The sequence below is a fragment of the Artemia franciscana genome, chromosome 21, assembly GCF_032884065.1.
Source record: "Artemia franciscana chromosome 21, ASM3288406v1, whole genome shotgun sequence".
NCBI lineage: Eukaryota > Metazoa > Arthropoda > Branchiopoda > Anostraca > Artemiidae > Artemia > Artemia franciscana.
This window is the reverse complement of record NC_088883.1, coordinates 15,349,092-15,367,310: the sequence shown is the minus strand read 5'-3', so window position 1 is coordinate 15,367,310 and position 18,219 is coordinate 15,349,092. Positions and strand designations below refer to the sequence as shown.

Below are 18,219 nucleotides of genomic sequence, written 5' to 3'. Positions count from 1 at the left end.
ACTATACTTACTTACCTTGGATTTTTATTGTGTTTGATTTGTTTCTAGTTGGTGATATATAAGTGTAATTCCCTAGAGATTTCAACGTGTCCTGATTTCGACTTTTCTTTGTCGCTGTTGCCGCTCCGAAGTTGCCAATATAATTTCTTTTGGGCGAATTTGAAAAATCAGCCAAAAAGTCGGCAGCCGAAAACGTTTGGAAAGTTTGGTTATCATATTCAAAGTCCAGTGAAATTTCGTCAAAAAGCCACCAACAGACCAGAGAATTGAAGATTGTGTGATTTAAATGTGTTTGTCTAATTAGGCTAAACTTACAAGACCTCTGTCAAGAGATTTAGATAGTAAATGACTTCAGCATAGGCTTCAGTCTAGTCAAGGTTACTTTGCTGAATTTCATCGGCTGTCGAGTGAGGATTGGTTGTCTGAAGAATTATCTGGATCTAAAATCAAATTCTTTTGAAGAATTTTCCATGCAAAGCGAGCCGCGAAATAATATTCCCGATAGGTAAACGTACACAGGTTGTAAGCAGAAGAGGGGCGGGTGCCTGCCGCAAGAGCCGTACGTACCTGCTGGTATTTAGTTACCCTTAAATTGCGGGGAATAGGTGAGCAGGTCCCGACGCTTCCCTTATACTTGTGTACGCTATCCGAAAATTGCGTTGAATGCTGTGACGTAAGCAATGGGGACTCTCGTACGCAATGCTGTACTGAACTTTCTCACGCGATCCATGCAAGCGGGGAACAAAATTGAAAGCATTGTTAAGCGAGCTGTGGAGTTCTTTGATCATGCTGAAATTCTTAGTGCGAAGGAGAAACTTATAACGCTTGCCAATGAGATTGGTTATGATTACGTCTATCGGAAAACGGCAAACGATTCTGATAACGTGATGGAAATGGCGAAAATCCTAGCCCTTTGCGCTAAAGAGAAAAAGCCCTTGCCTACTTTCGTAATTTTTGATCCGCAGGAAGTGCCCACCTGCCCTGATGAAGTCAGTGCCTGCGTGAGAATAAAAGTAAACGAGATGTGTCGAAAGTTTGATGCCGGATTAGGGGCTATCGCGGATAAGATCAAACTTGCATCTGAACAGTGTGCTCAGCAGCTCGCCGGGGTATCGCAGCAATGTACTACCATAAGCGACGCTATTTCCCAGGGCTCACCCACTCCCCGTTCAGCAGCGAATCCGCCATCAAAGCCACTTTACTCGGTGGTTGTGAAAGCAAACGATATGCCGCCTGAGTTAACGTCCCCACAATCCCGGAAAGACTTCTTTGCAAAGGTTTGCCCTAGCGACGTAAGCTCCGATTCTCTTACTCTGAAACGTAGCAACGATGAATGGAAGATTCTTGTCCAGTCTCGAGATGCCGCTACCCAACTTGCAGAAGCAATGAAAAGGAAGAACATAACCACTAAAGTCAAAGTTCCCCAGTTTGTCGGTATCATGAAAAGAGTACCCTCATCAGTTAGCGAGAGTGAACTCTGTCAAATTGCTGGTTGCGACAAAGTGGCGCAATGCGGATCTACGAGAGCGTTCAAGTTATTCTATGCAAGTCGACAAACACTTGAAAACGCTATCGCGAACCCGCTGAAGATTTGTTTAGAACTGTTCAGGATTGAAGAGTTCCGCTTTCTACCGAGGAGGTGTTTTCAAGTGCCATGCTGTTGGTCATTTAGCAGCTGGACTGTTCGCAACCAGAAAGGTGTTCGCGCTGCGGTGGCGATGGTCACAGCTCTAGTAAGGACAACCCATGTAGTAATCCGCAAAAATGCCTAAACTGCGGCTCTAGTAGACACTCTTGCTACCATGCTGCTTGTCCCCTTTAACAAAGCCCAGCCTAACACTAGCACGTAAATGGAAAATCGAATATTCTGCTGGAATATGAACGGTAAAGTGTTGGACAGAATCCCCCTTCTAACTGACCTTTCTAAAGAATATAACTGTATTTGCATACAGGAACACTTTCTGACCGATGATAGTGTAAACCTTCTAAAGTTTTCCTCGGATATGCATTACCTCGTTCAACCTGCGCGAAGATCTGGGACTCGGGGGTCGTCCCTCTGGTGGCCTAGCCATAATCACGCGCTCTAACTCGGAGCCCCCCGTGTGTGTCGAGCAGAATGAATGGTTCCAAGCTGCCAAAATGCATGGCGTGTTTTTCGTAAATGTTTATTTACCAACCAATTACAATGACATCGCTTCAGAAAAGAAGTTTGCAAAAGCATGCCAGAAGCTCGGAAAGTGCCTCCTCAGTTTAGTCCAGAATCATGCCCTGTTATAATTCTTGGTGACTTTAACTGCAATCTCGACGATCATTCCTGCCCTCGGGCTGTACTATTGCTGAACGCCTTACCAAGCGGATTTAAAAGTTGCTAAGAAGGATAAGTGCTATTCCTATATCAGTACCGCAAAAACCGTCTCAAATCTTGATCATGTAGTAAACTTACAAACTGGACCTAGAGTCAGTCCTCGGTTGGATCTGACGGTGCCTATCGGATCATTTACCTCTCTCTTTTGCAATACCAGCCCGTCAGTCCCCAGTGTGCTCCAAAAACCAAGCCTGAGCCAGCACGTGATTGGAAAAAAGTAGTCCGTGAGCAGTTCCAGCTCAATTGTGAACAAATTTTGAAGAAAATTAAAGTGCCTTTCCACCTCCTACAGTGGGATTGTGACCTAACGGAAAGCGAGATACGCCTGCAACTGAACATGTATTTCTACGAAATTTGCCACTCCTTGAGAGTAGCTGAAAGGGTTGCTGTCCCATTACGTAGCGTCCGACGTGGGTCGCGAGTGAAAGGATGGGCCTCTAACAGTGAGCTTGTGAAGGCAAGAGCAGCTGCCAAGTTCTGGCTGGGGGTTTGGCACGAGTGCGACCGGCCAAGAAGCGGGGTAGTCAATGAATTGCGGGTTTATACAAAACGGCGGTTCGCGAAAGAGCTACGAAAACATCGTAGTAGCCTCAAACGGGAAACAGTTTCAAAAATCATTGAAAACCCTAATTTGGTCTGGAAGCTCCGTGCCAGGCCTGTAGAAAGTACGGGACAAAATGCTAGTGATATAGATGAGGAATATGGGTAGATTATTTTGCTGCTGAATTCTCCCCACCAGATGATGTGAAAAATAAAAAGTTTAGCGAAGAGCTCGATCAGCTTATGACGAAAGAGCATAATTACCTCGTGATTTCTAGTGCGAAAATAACCCACCTTTGTCAAAAATTAAAGAAGAAATTATCCGCCGGTGCCGACCAAATCTGTGCTCTACACCTACTGAATGGTGGTCCAGTTCTATCGGAGCATTTAGCAATAGCTTACCAAATTATACTAACACATGGTATTGTACCGGACATTTTCTGTTTAGGTGTGATCACTCCAGTTTTGAAAAAGGGTAAACCTGCTCATGAACCATCGTCATACAGACCCATTACTGTATCATCTGTGTTTTGCAAGCTATTTGAAAAGCTCATAATTTCGGACATTAAAGCTAGTTGTAAAGTGCCTCCCCACCAGTTTGGATTCCAAGCTGGCTTAGGATGTGCCCATGCCTTGCATGTAGCTGCAAATGTTCTACTGGATGCCCACATTTCGAAAGAAAGCCTAGCTATAGGTGAATATGATGTACGGCGGGCTTTTGATTCGGGTATCCATTCTCAGAATATGGTTGAGCTGAGAAAGTCCGGAGTTGACCGTGCTATTGTCAAACCCTTGAACGACATGTATAGTAGGCTCAAGGTCCGTATTAAAACTGTCAGGTAAATTAAGTCGTAGGTTTGCTGTGGTGAAGAAAGGTATAAAACAGGGAGCCGTATCATCACCTGATCTGTTCAACAACAGCATATCGACGGCCCAGTCAAAAGTGGCCCCTTGCTGTATTTTTAAAGGCATTGACGTGTCCCTAGTTGGGTTTTGCAGATGACCTTCTAAACTTTTCAAGAATTTTGTCTTCTTTGGAATCTAACTTTAAAATTTTGGAGATGGAGTATGATGAAATTGGGTTGAGTTTTAATGTGACAAAATGTGAAGTACTGTTATTTAACTGGAATGCCTCTCAACCCGAAATCCAACTAGGGTCACAGGTGGTCATGCCCTCTAAGTCAATTGTATACCTGGGTCTGCCGATCGGTGAAACTCTTCAGCATACACGAGCACTGCTTGTAAAGCACATCGAGAAGAAGATCAGGTCAGCTTATGGAGCTTCGGTTTCCTCCAAGCGTAATCTAAATAGGTCGCTGCGTGCACAATATTTGTTGCTGTTGCCTTACCCCATGTTCTTTACGTTTCGCCGTTCTGGAAGTTACTTACAAATTCGAATAAAGTAACTATAAGAAGAATATTCTTCAGGTACCTCAAGTTCCTACTTGAGATGCCATTAAGAACAAGTAATTCTTACCTAACGAGGCGGTATTCAGTACCTGACCCATTTACTGCGGTGGAAGCGTGTCTTGAAAAGTACCGTGATAGAGTAGAAGCGAGTAACCACCAGTGGACCCGCCATTCTTACATAGTTGTATTATAGTTCCTTCGTGATTATTTTCATTTCAAGAAGTTTCGTTGTGTTTTGTATGTGCGTTTTCTTCTCTTTTGTTTTTTATCCGTCTTTTTGTTCAATTGTGACGGGTTTTTTCCAATATATTTATTATTATTATTATTTATTGCAAAAACAGCTGTGAAGCAATCACTATGTGTGGAGAAGCCATGGTTCCCGATGAACATCTTGAGGTAAGAATAGAAATTTGCATCTTTAATGTCATTGTAACGTAGACAGTTTTGACTTGATCACTTTATGTCCACTTTTAGTCTGGAGATGTAAATTTAGGGCCAGGTCCAAGCTAAGAGTCACAGAGCCGAGGTATGGTTGGCGACACACGGCACACACTTTGATGTAAGAAATGATCCTTTTCTATTTAAATCCAACGGAGATGGCTCAGAATTATATCCTGAGCCATCATTAAAAATTGGCTCAGGCCGATAGACATGTTCTTTAGATGGACTTATTCCGCAAAATAGTTATACTAAGTACAGTGCAAGGGTTAAGGAAAAGGATGGGTGCCCAAGATTAGACGGGGATTGATTATAAAAAAATTTGCCTTTGAACATCGTAGCAAATCATTGAGCAGGAACACCATGCAGAAACTATTTTCGCAAACAAAAACCTGGCATCTACTTTATGGCTAAGTAAGAAGCTAAAATTATGTTTAAATGATAATGTAAAGACAAAAACCAATATCTAAGAGAAATAATCTTTGTCTAAATTCCATTCCTTCAGAAATAGCAGCTCTTTTTCTTCGTAAAAACTATAAAAAAATTCAGATCATACGGGATTAATACATTTAAGTGAAACATTGCAGTTAACTGGAATAACAGTCATTACGTGACTGTATTTAACTACTATTGTCTGGTGAGTGACAGTCAATCTACTTTTATTCTTGATACTTCCAGTAATAGTCTGAATTTTGGCTCTTGTTAGCCTATATTAATCTTCAAGTTAAAAGGAAAAGAAAATAACAGTGTGTGGAAACTCTATCGATGCAGCCGTATACCCATGGGTTTGTATGTATAACCTATTTAACCTATTTAGCTACACCCGTCCATAGGGGGAAGAGGGATGCCTCTGGAATGGAAAAAGGGGTCTGAAATTTTTTCGGATCTCCCCTCCCCTTATCAAGGTTGAAATTCAGAATTATTTTCTTTTATCCTTTTCATAGATTTTCTCGATAAGATTTCAGATTCAAGTCCCTGAAAGAATTTTGTTTCGGAAGATTAATGTAAGATGCAGGTTTTAGAAGATATAATTCAATACTTTCTACAATAACATATGAAAGAGCTCACATCTTACTTCTTAAAAATGTGAAAGAGATGCATAATTTTGTCTTAGTTTATTTGTTAGATAATTCTAAACCTTGTAAGTATTCATCTTTATTTAGTTTTTAAGAAGTTTGCCCTCTTAGGTAAATATTGCCAAACATAATAGGCATCAAAATTGGAAGTAAAAAAAAAAATGTTAGCATTCTGTATTCGAGATGTATGATTTATCGAACATGTAAACGAGAAACATACTTTTTTTAAGCTATTGAAGGGATAATATTAAGTTCTGCAATTATTCGCTGTTATTTGATTTTTAAGAAATTTACCTGCCCAACCGTGGCGCTGTATTGACACACGAAAAATAACTCATTTCATATTAGGATAATTTCAAATATAAAGTCACTGAAAGAATTTTTTCCAGATCCAGGTTATAGTCATAGCACTACTACGATCGTAGATGGAAGAGATTGCATCTTCTTGCTTCCTTTTCGTAGTTTTATTAGACCAAATATGATAGGCATCAAAATTGAAAGTAAAAAAAAAAAAAAAAAAAAAAAAAAAAAAAAAAAAAAAAAAAAAAAAAAATGTTAGCATTCTGTATTCGAGATGTCTGATTCCTCGAACATGCAAACGAGAAACATATTTTTTTTTAAGCTATTGATGGGATAATATTAAGTTCTATATTTATTCACCGTTATTTGATTTTTAAGAAATTTACCTGCCGAACCGTGGCGCTATATTGACACACCAAAAATAACTCATTTCATATTAGGAAAATTTCAAATATTAAGTCACTGAAAGAATTTTTTCCAGATCCAGGTTATAGTCATAGCACTACTACGATCGTAGATGGAAGAGATTGTATCTTCTTGCTTCCTTTTCATAGCTTTATTAGACCAAATATGATAGGCATTAAAAATTGAAAATCGATAAAGAAAATGAATGTTAGTTTTTTTCCATCCGAAATGTAAATCCGAAGTGTAAATCCAAAATCTCGTAAGTGTAAAAGAGATAAACATAGACGCTATTTTATGTTTGACAATTTTAACTTGTTAAGTAAACACAGGTAAATATAGTAGGCATCAAAATTGAAAGTGAAAAAAAAAAAATGGAATTCGTATTCAGTATCCGAGATGTCTGGGATTTGTCAAAAAAAGTAAAAAAAAAATACAGAATTTTTTCTTAGGTTGCCGACGAGATGATATTAGGTTCTATAATTATATGGCGTTATTGTGTGCTTAAGAAGTTTACCTTTTACGGCATGGCCCTGTACTTGCACAAAATCTACCTCACAAAAATAAAATTCAGAATCTAAAGTTAGGGAGGAGTTTTATTTCAGAAAATTAGATTTCTGATCCAGTTCTTTGGAGAAAAAAACCCGTCTATCCGAATTTGAAAGTTTTTACCTCTTTTAGAAAAGAATTACCTCTAGGAATCGAAGAAAATTGATGCAGTATGATAAATTAAGAAAATTTTGTCTCAATACAGGTTTAATTTTTGCATATAGAGTATTTCATGCATTTTGCACACTTATATGGCATTACTCCGCTAAAATATAACAGTTACCAACATGAAGAACTTTTAAAAATAAAAATAAAAGATTGGGATTTCAGTTTTTACTTCTCAAAAATGGATTGTTACCTGTTCTGTTTTCATCTAATCCAACTGTTTAATCAGGTTTTGGAAGAAAGTTCTATTCTCTCTATGTAATCTATTTTATTTGAATTTAAAGCTGTTTTCTTTGGAGCTAGTGAATTATACATTGACTAAATGAAGCAAATCCACAAAATCAAAAATTGGAAAGTAAAAAATTCACATGAAATATTGTTTATTAGCTACAATCCTTTGGAGATTAAGAATTAACCTAGTCATTTTCCTTGTCCAAATGACTCTTTCTTGACCTTATGGACTCGTCTCTATTGTATGCTTTAGCTGGCCTGAAAAAATGCAAGACTTATTGTTTATTCACTCTGCTACAATCTTTGATTATACTTTTGTTAGATATCACTGGTATCAAGAATTGTACATTGGTCCTTAAAGTCACAGTACTGCCTAAAATTGTCCCTGTTTTCCAAATAAAGGTCGGAAAGTCCTTTTTTTTCAGTGTGTCAGTTAGCCAATACATTACCTTTTCGGTTCGCAGTTTTTCGTTTCCGTTTCAACCTCAGCTGTCATTCTCCCTGCCATCTTTTTTTTCCTAAAATGAATTAAGTTGGCTAGATAGCGGTTCCTCTTGATCGGAAGAATTGAAATCTAAAGTCACATGTAATCTGGTCAAAGATCCTCCTGTAGTGTGGTGTGCTACTGTCTTTTGATATTAAACATTTAGAATTTTTTTTCTTCCTTTTTTCCGTGTGTTGATTTCGCCATGCTAATTTACTTGAAGTATCATACTAGAATACCAAACCAAATCCCCTTTTGGCATCCTTCTACTCATAATTCTAATATTGTGCTTACTTAAACCACACTGTTAGCTCAATTTCCAAGTCAAAATGATGTTTAGGTTAGTTTAAGAAATATTACTAGAGGGTTTACATAGTGCAGAGCAGTTCGAAGGTCTCGTTGAAGAGCAGTTTTTCGACATATCTGGCTACTGGTATAGAAATGGAGTCTATGCCAGTTTCTCCCAACTTTCAGGAATAAATTGCATAATGCATTGATGAAACTAGACTCTTGTCGGTTACGACTTACAGCTGTCCACGCTGGAAATTCTCAGAGTTACCATGCAAATGTCATCAGTATGATATTTGTGGAAAACCTGCCTGTAAGGCTGAATTACTTTGTTGCGCAAGTGCCTTGTATTAGATGTTCGTGGTAACAGTAGTGATGGCATGAGTGATTTGTTTAAAGTAAGGTTTCCTTGTGATGTTTCAGGGAAGTTCACTTTGAGCTCTTTGAAGTCCAAAGAATTCGTTAACGATGCAAAACCCATGTTTCTTGAATGAATTTTGGGAATAATGAATTACGATTAATATGAATTAGGTGGTGATGAAAAAATGTATGTTGCCGCCCATAAAGAGCTTCAAATACTTATAAGGTACTTCTCTTCTCAGCAAGCTTTGGTCTTAAACATAAACACACACACATATATATATATATATATGTATATTATATGTCGCTTTAGTATCGTGTCATGTTTTAGACAATTAAGTTATGTTGTTATGTTATGACAGCCCGGGTCAAAGTTTTTGTCCAATTTTCTTGAATTTCTAAAGTCGTCAAACAACATTTCTTAAGTTTACTTATGTGTTACTAACCTAAGCATTCAAAATCAAATAGGTCTATCTAAAATCTCTGTCTTTAAGTAGAAAGATTGTCATTGGAGAATTTCGTCCGATTCACTTTATCGTACACAGAGCTTAGGTAAATGGATCCTCAGGGCCAGAATTGAAGAAGCCCTTTCGTAAAAAACAAAATCAAACAATATACTAAGCACATCTTTTGCTAATGTAAACTCCATATGAAGGGACAATTTAAGTTGCCCTGTTCTTTTTTTTTACCGTCTTCAGAAAATAGATCTCGTCTTTTTTCTTCTTTCCTTTTTGCGTTGTCCGGAAGACCTATGCTTTTTTTTTTATCAAAAATTGGAAGAAACTGAAATTTAGGTTTGAACTTTGAATTTAACTCATTATTTTCACCAGTAAATTATTGACAAAAAATATAATTTCACAGTAAAATTGCAGAATAGGAGCAAATGTTTGTGAATTATTAAATGTACTATTGATACATAAATATGTATCGGTTTATTTAAAAATATACTGAAGAAGTTCTTTCTGAATGAAGAAATGCAGTTTATTATTAACATTATTTTTACGGAAAAGCGGATGGTGAGACAGAGTATATTCATTTTTATTTTTTGATTGAAAAATCGGTTGAGAGTAACAAGATTGCAGCCGTCTTTTATCAGGCGCTTTTTTGTCATCCCTTGCCAGTTGTTGTAAGTAATGTTTATTTGTAGTTTGTAAATAATTTAGTCAGTCAGTCAAAAAAACATCGATAAGAAAAGACGGAATTTCTATGTACGCTTTTCTTATTATGCCTGAGACGCATATTTTGACTGTCTTAGGGACGCTATAGTAGACATGCTGGTAACCTGTGTCTGCATATCTCTCTTGGCCTGTAGGCCGTACCTCTTACACTTCTTGTTAATTTAACAAGTATTCTTAAAATTATTATTTTTCAGAGCTGTCGTATATGTAATGCACAAGGAACTGACTGTCGGGAAGAAGGGTCAGTCGCTGGACGGGGGATCAAAGATGCAGATTTTGTTTTTTACGTGTCCGCCTTAAATACTAACAGATGTCACAAAGGCCAAACTGTGGCCTATGCTGCGCATTGTCAACAAGAAGTATCTCTTGACAGGTGAACTGTTTTGTCATCAATGTTTGTCAGTGTTGACGCTTCAGCTTTGATTGTAGCAATTTCGTAGGTTTTACGGTCTTGTGTGAACAATTCTGTGTAAACTTTTTTAATTATTTTTTTTTCTGAATAATGAATTACATTTAATCCTGTCGTAAAATCTGATAGAATAAAAAATAAATAAAAATCTTAATCTCTGGGTCTTTGTTACTTTTTAGCAACATGACCTCTATTAAATGATATAAAACAATGATAAAGTGCGCTGTTTCGTATAAAACGGAAATTCATGCATTAAAAAGTAAAGGAAAAAAAAAAGGATTCTACATTTCGCTACATCATTTCGTATTACGTAAACGGGTGGAGAGTTTCTGAGAAACTGAGTGGTATAACAAAAGTAACTTCCGTCTTTAACATGCTAAAAATATACTGAATTTCGTGTTAAGAATATAAACTGTGCAAATTGAATTTATAATTATGCACCTATTGTCTCAGTAAGTCTCCCTTAAGTATTGGAAAATGACTACGATAAGCATAATATTTTTTATGTTGAAAAGATGATCCAAGATAGTCCAGAACTATTTTTTCCAATAACAATTATTGCAAAATGAAGATTGTCGGTGTTCGTGTTTATTTTAGGCAAACGGAATAATAGGGCTAATTTTGTTTAAAGATGATAAAACAGTACTATAAGAGACAGAATTGCTAATCAATAATTAGTAATTTTTACGAGGTAAAATCGATACTAACGAGTGTGCTGCCAAAAACCAGAAAACATAACTACATGCGACACAGCCCTGGAAAAATGTGCATCCCTCCGATTGAAATTTTTTCCGGAATCTAGTGTCACAAGATAGATATTTCAAACGTCTCGCAAGATTCCCTGGCTCAATACCATTAGATCTTATGAGTTTTTTTGGAAAGCAAAATATATGCTGACAAGTCAACAACATATAATAATCTCCAAAACAAAATTTGAGATACAAAGGGTGAAATAACTCCCACGGTTTGCAATGGTTCATTTATTCCATGTAGAATTATAATAAAACGTAAGAAGAGGCTTTGATTAACTTTTCTTATATATTGAACGGCGGAATGATCCATATACTCTGGGTTGAAGTCCAGGCCTCACAGACTCATTGCCTCCACTTACCCCGAAAAACTAATAATTGCTTGAAGGAAACAAGTATGGATTTGCCCTCCCCAACCCTTATCATATACTTTGCCAGCTGTCGGACTTTTTTGTCATCTACTATATCCTTCAGTTTAACATTTAACAACAGCAAACAGGCCTTTGACCCCTCTATTGGTCCCTTGTCCTTTCACTGCTTGCTTTTTAGCAGAAAGATAGGTATGTAAGATAAGAAAACATGTTTTTTTTACATTACCCTTCTTCGAAGAGCAAATGTAGTCACCCCTTAAGGAAAGGAGAGCACAAATTTCCTTGCGTTTTGCCAACAATACCTCGCATAACCCTCGTACTACTTATCTTTTCCCTGGTGAACATTTAACCCCCCCCCCTCCGGACTCGCTCCCCACATTTTGTTTCAAGAAAAATTCTTCTCGCCCGAAGAAGAGTTTCCACTGAAAGATATATAAGAACATTCATCCCTTACCTAGTTAAGATTTTATATCAATAAACCCTCCCCCTTGTCACTCTACTTTCATCTTATAGTTTTAGTGTTTATTTTGTAATTGCGAACTTTGTAATTCTTGCTAGCTAGACTTTTGTTTAAATTAGTTTTCCTGTTTTAATTTTACGAGTTTTTACCGTTTGAGTTTTTTACTGATTGCAATTTTATGATTTGATGACATTAACCATTTATTAAATTTTTCTATTTTTGTGCTGACACTAAAGTGCGAATTTGGGCCTTTTGGGCTTGTGAGAGCCGCTTTAGCGAAGTAAAAATCTTATCTTGTCTAACTCATGAAAAATCTCCAGCCGATGTTTACTCCTTGCTAGACACTCTTCTGCTAAATGTCTCCTTGCTTTTTCGGTCATTTTACAATTTTGGCAAAGTGCCGAATCGGCTCTCCCGATACGGGCAAGGTGCTTCCCAAAATTTTCAAATCGTGCTATGGCTTCAGTCACCATTCTTTTCTTCGACCTTTTTGGCCGAATTAGATTGGATAGGCTGAAGGGTTCCATCTTCAAATTATACTGAACTTTCAAAATTAACAGATTTAATTAATAGGTTTCAATGGATGCCAACCAGGCTGCATTATGGGTTGGAATAATTTGTATTTTTCTTCATTGAATATTATCATATTCAACGAAAGTGAGATTACTTTCAAAATTGGGCTGCCCATGGAGAGAAATTTTCGCGCAAAAGCTTAACATCTTCATCGTTATTCATTAGGCAAAATTTTTTAAAGAAGTCGACGAAAATGCAGTATCAAATAGTATATTCGACAAGGTAAATTGTATATTGATTTCAAAGACTAAAGTGTAGAAACAATTCACATCGTTAAAATTTTGGGCTTGAGTAGAATGATGGGCAATTTGCTTATTTAAAGGCTTTAAGAGTTGACAATTTCATCTCCAGGCTGGATTCTAAAAGAATCGTAAAATTCTTCTTTTTTTTATCTAAATTCAGGGCAGTTCATTGCTCATTTTGTTACCTAAGAAATTCGCAAGTTTCCAAAATCGTGGACGCGGATCGATAAATGATGTAGATGGCATGCTACTACTCAATGTCGACTACATGCACCAGCTGGAAAATCACTTGCAAATATCGTGGATCACAAAGATCAATACAGAAATGTAGATGGTGTAATAGCTATTTTGTGTTTAGATGGCAGAAAAATATATATATATTTATTCGTTGACAAACTACCTCCAGTTTTCCGCCAAAGAGCCAAAACATAAAGTCATACGATTTGAAAGAAGAATGTTGTTGGAGGGTGGATTAAGGCATTTTGGACGGACTCAAATCTTTAGCTTGTCATTATCCTCTAATTATTTCAAATAGAAAGTAATAAATACAAAATGTCAATGAAAAATAATTAATATCTAAACTCGCAAGTCCCTTAAGTCTTATATGTATTGATGGAAATCAAACTATTATCTGATTTGGCCCTAGCTTGAATAAATTTGCAATTAATAATCCAACCAACTCTTAATATGCAGGGAGGCACAATCGTAGTATCCATTTTATCGTATTTTTCTTGGATACCGGAATTAGCTAGCTGCTTTGTGTCCCCAAATTGGTAATAATCTACCACTACATTACATACAGGAAGGTTCTGCTGAACCATGCATTTTATTATTTTATTTTTGTAAAAGGCTAGAAATAGTAATGATCAACTGCTACATTACACAAAGAGAGATGTGCATTTTTTTAGGATACCTGAATTAGATAGCCACTATCCTGACCTTAACTCCCTCTGGTTTCCAGAATTTACAATGATTTCACATCTACATTGAATAAAGGCGGACGCCATTATTTTTTTTCCCTTGTTTATCGGAATTAGCAAGTTACTACCCCAAATTCAGAGTCATTTGGGTCTTGAAATTAGCCAACTGCTGCCTTGATTTTAGGTATGACAGAACACTGACCCGGGTACTGAAGGCCAAATTTCAGGGAGAACCCTTTTGCGTTAAGTTTCTATTGTTTTATAACAAAACACAAGGTCGACTTATTCCTCAACTGAGTACTTTAAGAAACTAACTTTGTATATTTTAATGAAGATATCTAAAGCATACACCTTAGGTGGAGACTAAAGAGCACCTAAAACTGAGATATATTTGTTACACTGAAGCCGACGGCGAAAAGAGGATAAGAGCCTTCAAACAGTTAAAGAAGAAGCAAAGAAAGAAAGAGACATAGGTGCTATGAAACATGATTTTTCTTAATTGGCACTACTTCAATGAAGCACAGCTATTGGATAAAGCTACTTCATATTTTTTGAAAACCATGAACAAACATGCTAAACCCATGCACGGGAGCTTAGGATCCCCTATAGGATTAACTCCACACTCTTGTCCCATGATTTCTATTAACTGATATTGGCTAATCGCGCTCTGGATCACTGTTCAATTATTACTCTATATCAAATAATAAATTTGGCAATGATTCAGCACCCTTCCGTATCCGATATTTTAGTTCTATTTTTGGAGGAAAAGAATTGGATATTGAGATACCCTTAATGGGCTTTTCTCCGTTAGGATTGTAGAGGTATTTTTACTATCTAGATTCTGGAAAGACGAGCCAGTGCTTAGGACAAAAATATTTTAATGCCTTAGGCTCAAAGACCTCCTCGCATAATTTTGTGTTTTATATGCATATGCCCCAATAAGGTCGAAAGGCTTAAATTTTTACACTATATTTTGTTTAAATCATGGACAAATAATTTCACAAAATGCCTAAACACTTGTATGTTCTCATTCCATAAAATTTTAAATGATGTCGAACACCCTTGTACAAAACGGTTCTGAGTTGTGGATCCGTATTTCTTTTTGTATGTTCCGCAAACACATTGTGTTGCGCAATTTCTAGGCCATGAAACTCGGGTATTGCTGACACCAATGCCAAAGTATGTATTTTGCCACATATTTGCATGTTGATATTTGTCGAACCAAAATTTATCCCTGTACCCTATTCTCTTGAACAAAACTCGTTTGATTTATTGGTTTCTCCTGTTCTCAGTTTTTTTTTCTAGTTTTTTTATTACTCTAAGCTTTTTAGCTTTTCGAAAAGACAAATAATTAAGAAAACAACATTTTCCATAACTATTTTTCCATGGACTGAAGGCCGACACTAAGCCTTCCTGTTAAAAAAGAAAAAAGGGAATGAAAAAATAGACAAAAATCGATTTTCATATAGACTAATAATCTCACTCAATATTCAGTTTTTTTTTCTCGTATGTTCAAAACAGGCCGTATCTTTAATTATCATGGTGGATTTTTGGCCTACTACATGGTATTTTGAACTGTCTGCAACTTGTTGTATACTCCTCATGTTCGAACAAGTAGTATATGCAACTCGAATCTTGCTTTGATCAGGTTTTTCTCTTACGAGTTCACTTCTTTATTTTTTTTTCTCTGCTGGGAGAAACAAAGAAAGTAACATCATAGACGCAAAGTAATGCAAAATAATGGCTCAAAAGCAGGCACCTGTGTATGAATTTTTTCTGGGCGACCAATGATAGAAAAACATTTCCTTGTAAAATTTGAATGAGAAATTCCCAGCAATTTGTAAAACAACATTGTTATTTCTGTTTGGGGGTACGGGGTCCACCTTGGTTTGTCCCTGCTCTGAAGTGTCTTTATGATCTGTTAATTCCACATTTCATGTAATTTGATTCTAGGCCAATTGCTGGTCATGCCAATCTGTGTCCTAACTCAATTAGTACGAAACCTCAAGAGTTGGATATACTTATATCAACAGTCAAACATGAAATTCTTCATGCCTTGGGGTTTTCAGTAAGCCTGTATGCCTTTTATAGAGATAATGAAGGAAACCCTTTAAGTCCAAGAGGAGAAAATGGAAAGCCAGAGCTGAATCACGCGTAAGTTCAATTCTTCAGTGTCATTTGCTTTTTTAGGAATATTCGTATCTGCTTATATAATTGGCAAATATCCGTAACTCCGAGCCAATTATTAATCTTCAACTCTGAAAACAGTCGCTCGAAGTTACGTAGCGGTAATCTAAAACGAGCATTACACTGATACAGTTAGTTGAATTTCAGTTCTAACAAGAGAGTTAGCTTCCCCGCCCCCCTCATATCCTAGACAAAAGCCTTTAAAGATTACGCTTTTCAGCTACGAAGCAAAAATACTTGTATTTGATGTTCTCTGATATTTCAGGAATTTTTCAAAAATTCCCATAAATTTGTTTTTGCAATGAAGTTTTATCATTAAAATTAATCAAAGTAATATCATTCTATCATTTCTGAATCAGCTTCAGATGGCAATTCTTCCTCACTTGAATATTTTTTCCTAACTTTTTTTTTCGGGTACTTTGGCGCATGGTTTCTCTTTACTAAGCTCCGGCTATTGGTGCAACTGTGATGTCATGATTGCAGCTGAAAGAGAAGTTTTGGTGAAAATTCTATCCTTTTATAGGAATACTAGCTGTTGGGGTGGCGCTTCGCGCCACCCCAACACCTAGTTGGTGGGGCGCTTCGCGCCCCCCCAAGCCCCCCCGCGCGCGTAAGTCGTTACGCGCCATATTAGTTACGCGCCATTGTAGCTGTGTCCGTGTGTCCCACCTGTGAATAGAGATAGCAAACAAAAGCAAACAAGCAAACTTTCGCATGCAAACCGTTTAGGGTTTGCGTAGCGCAGGTGCCGATCCCCTGATTCTCAGCCCTCGGCCGGGGTGCAATGCGTGGTTGGGGGCAAGCCATCCGACGCTTTCCCGTGCTTTTCCCTAGATTTCTCTAGGTACCCATTTGAAGCTGGGTGGACTTTTGGCTTGTCTTACGGGGAAACGCCACTAACCCTCGTCCTAAACCAATTGGCACCACCGAGATTCGAACCAGCGACCCTTCGCTTGTGAGTTCGGCGCGTTAACCACTTGGCCGCGGACGGAATAGAGATAGATATAAATATATATTTTTAACTACGTAAAACATGCGAATATACAACATTCTTCGCTATCCCATTGTCTGTGCATATAAATAGCATTTATATTCCCTGTGTCCCGGTCGTCATTTGTGTCCTGGTGTCCCAGTTTGTAATTTCTCTTTGAGTGTCCCGGTCGTCATTTATATTCCCTGTGTCCCAGTGTCCCGGTCGTCATTTGTGTCCCGGTCTGTAATTTCTATTCAAACAATCCCTGTGTCTCAGTCGTCAATTATATATCCCGTCTGTGCCCCCGGCGTCCCCGTTGTAGTTGTGTCCCTGTGTCCCGGTCGTCATTTATATTCCCGGTCGTGATTTGTGTCCGGGTGTCCCAGTCTGTAATTTTTCTTTGAGGTTCCCGGTCTTCATTTATATTCCCTCTGTGTCGGTCGTCATTTGTGTCCCGGTCTGTAATTTATCTTTGTGTGTTTTTTCTTTTTAGTTTTTTTTAGTTTTTTACATTTTTTCAGTTTTTTTTTCTTCTTTATTTTTCAGCGTCACTATGAAGTACATATCGCCGAACCTTTGTTTTTTAACTTAAATCTGGTAGGCATTGATGACCTTATCCAAGTCAAAATCCCAAACCCAATCATCATCGCTATCATTTTCAGTTTTGATATGTTTTGACTCTCGCTTTCCAGGTGGATTTTCATCTAACTGCGCGGTTTTGCGTTCTTTAGCCGCAAGCCTGTTTTCTTGCTGTTCTTGTGATTCCTCGGCACGCTTTCTTTTCTTACTTTCTCTATCAGCTGCAAGCCTGTTTTCTTGATGTCCTTGTGATTCCTCGGCACGCTTTCTTTTCTTACTTTCTCTATCAGCAGCAAGTTTTTTGGCATAGACTCTTTGAGCAGCTTCCTCGGCTGTTGCCATTGTAGGTCCTCCAGTCATTTTACAATTAAACATTTTTCCGTGAACGCATGTCTTAAATATCTTTAATGACGTCACCGTCATAGCAAAAATGACGACAACTAACTTCATGACGTCAGTCGACACAGAAACATGACGTCACCTGACAGACAGACACACAGACAGACAACTTATTTTTATATATATAGATTTCACTCACGAAAAAAGGCTTTCAGCTTTTTCAAATATGGAACCTAGTAAAGAGTATTTTTTTTTTGTCTTTAGCTAACGCTCTTTATTAGGAAATAAGTTCAAGGACTGTGAAGCCGAATTTGATTTTTTTTTTTTTTTTTTTTTATGTTGAAATAGTCCCGTTCTTTTTATGGAAATGATCAAGCTGAAGAAAAATATTATTTAAAATTTTGCAATCAAGGACGTCTAAACTTATGAAGACCCTTCAGGGTCAAACGACTTGATCAAGCTATTCCGTCAATCGACTGATGTATGGTTCAGTAGTGCTTCAATCAACCCCTCAATCTTGATCAAAACTCATTTTCAGTTAATCTTCGATTCTATTTTCTGTTATGTACCTTTCTTGCTCTGAAATACCTTTCTTGTCTTGACTTTGGTTGTCCTTAAGCGGATAAGCTTG

General features: G+C 37.4%; 1 protein-coding gene across 2 annotated transcripts in view; it reads left to right on the top strand.

The window, feature by feature from the left end:
* The window catches only part of LOC136040787 (leishmanolysin-like peptidase), a gene marked incomplete in the record, with an annotated part of 103,841 nt that overhangs the window by 55,823 nt on the left and 29,799 nt on the right, over positions 1–18,219 (top strand). For both annotated transcript variants that reach the window (XM_065725114.1, XM_065725115.1), the window contains 3 exon segments: positions 4,642–4,711; positions 9,981–10,159; positions 15,464–15,664. In XM_065725114.1, coding sequence (XP_065581186.1) covers positions 4,642–4,711; positions 9,981–10,159; positions 15,464–15,664 — 450 coding nt within the window.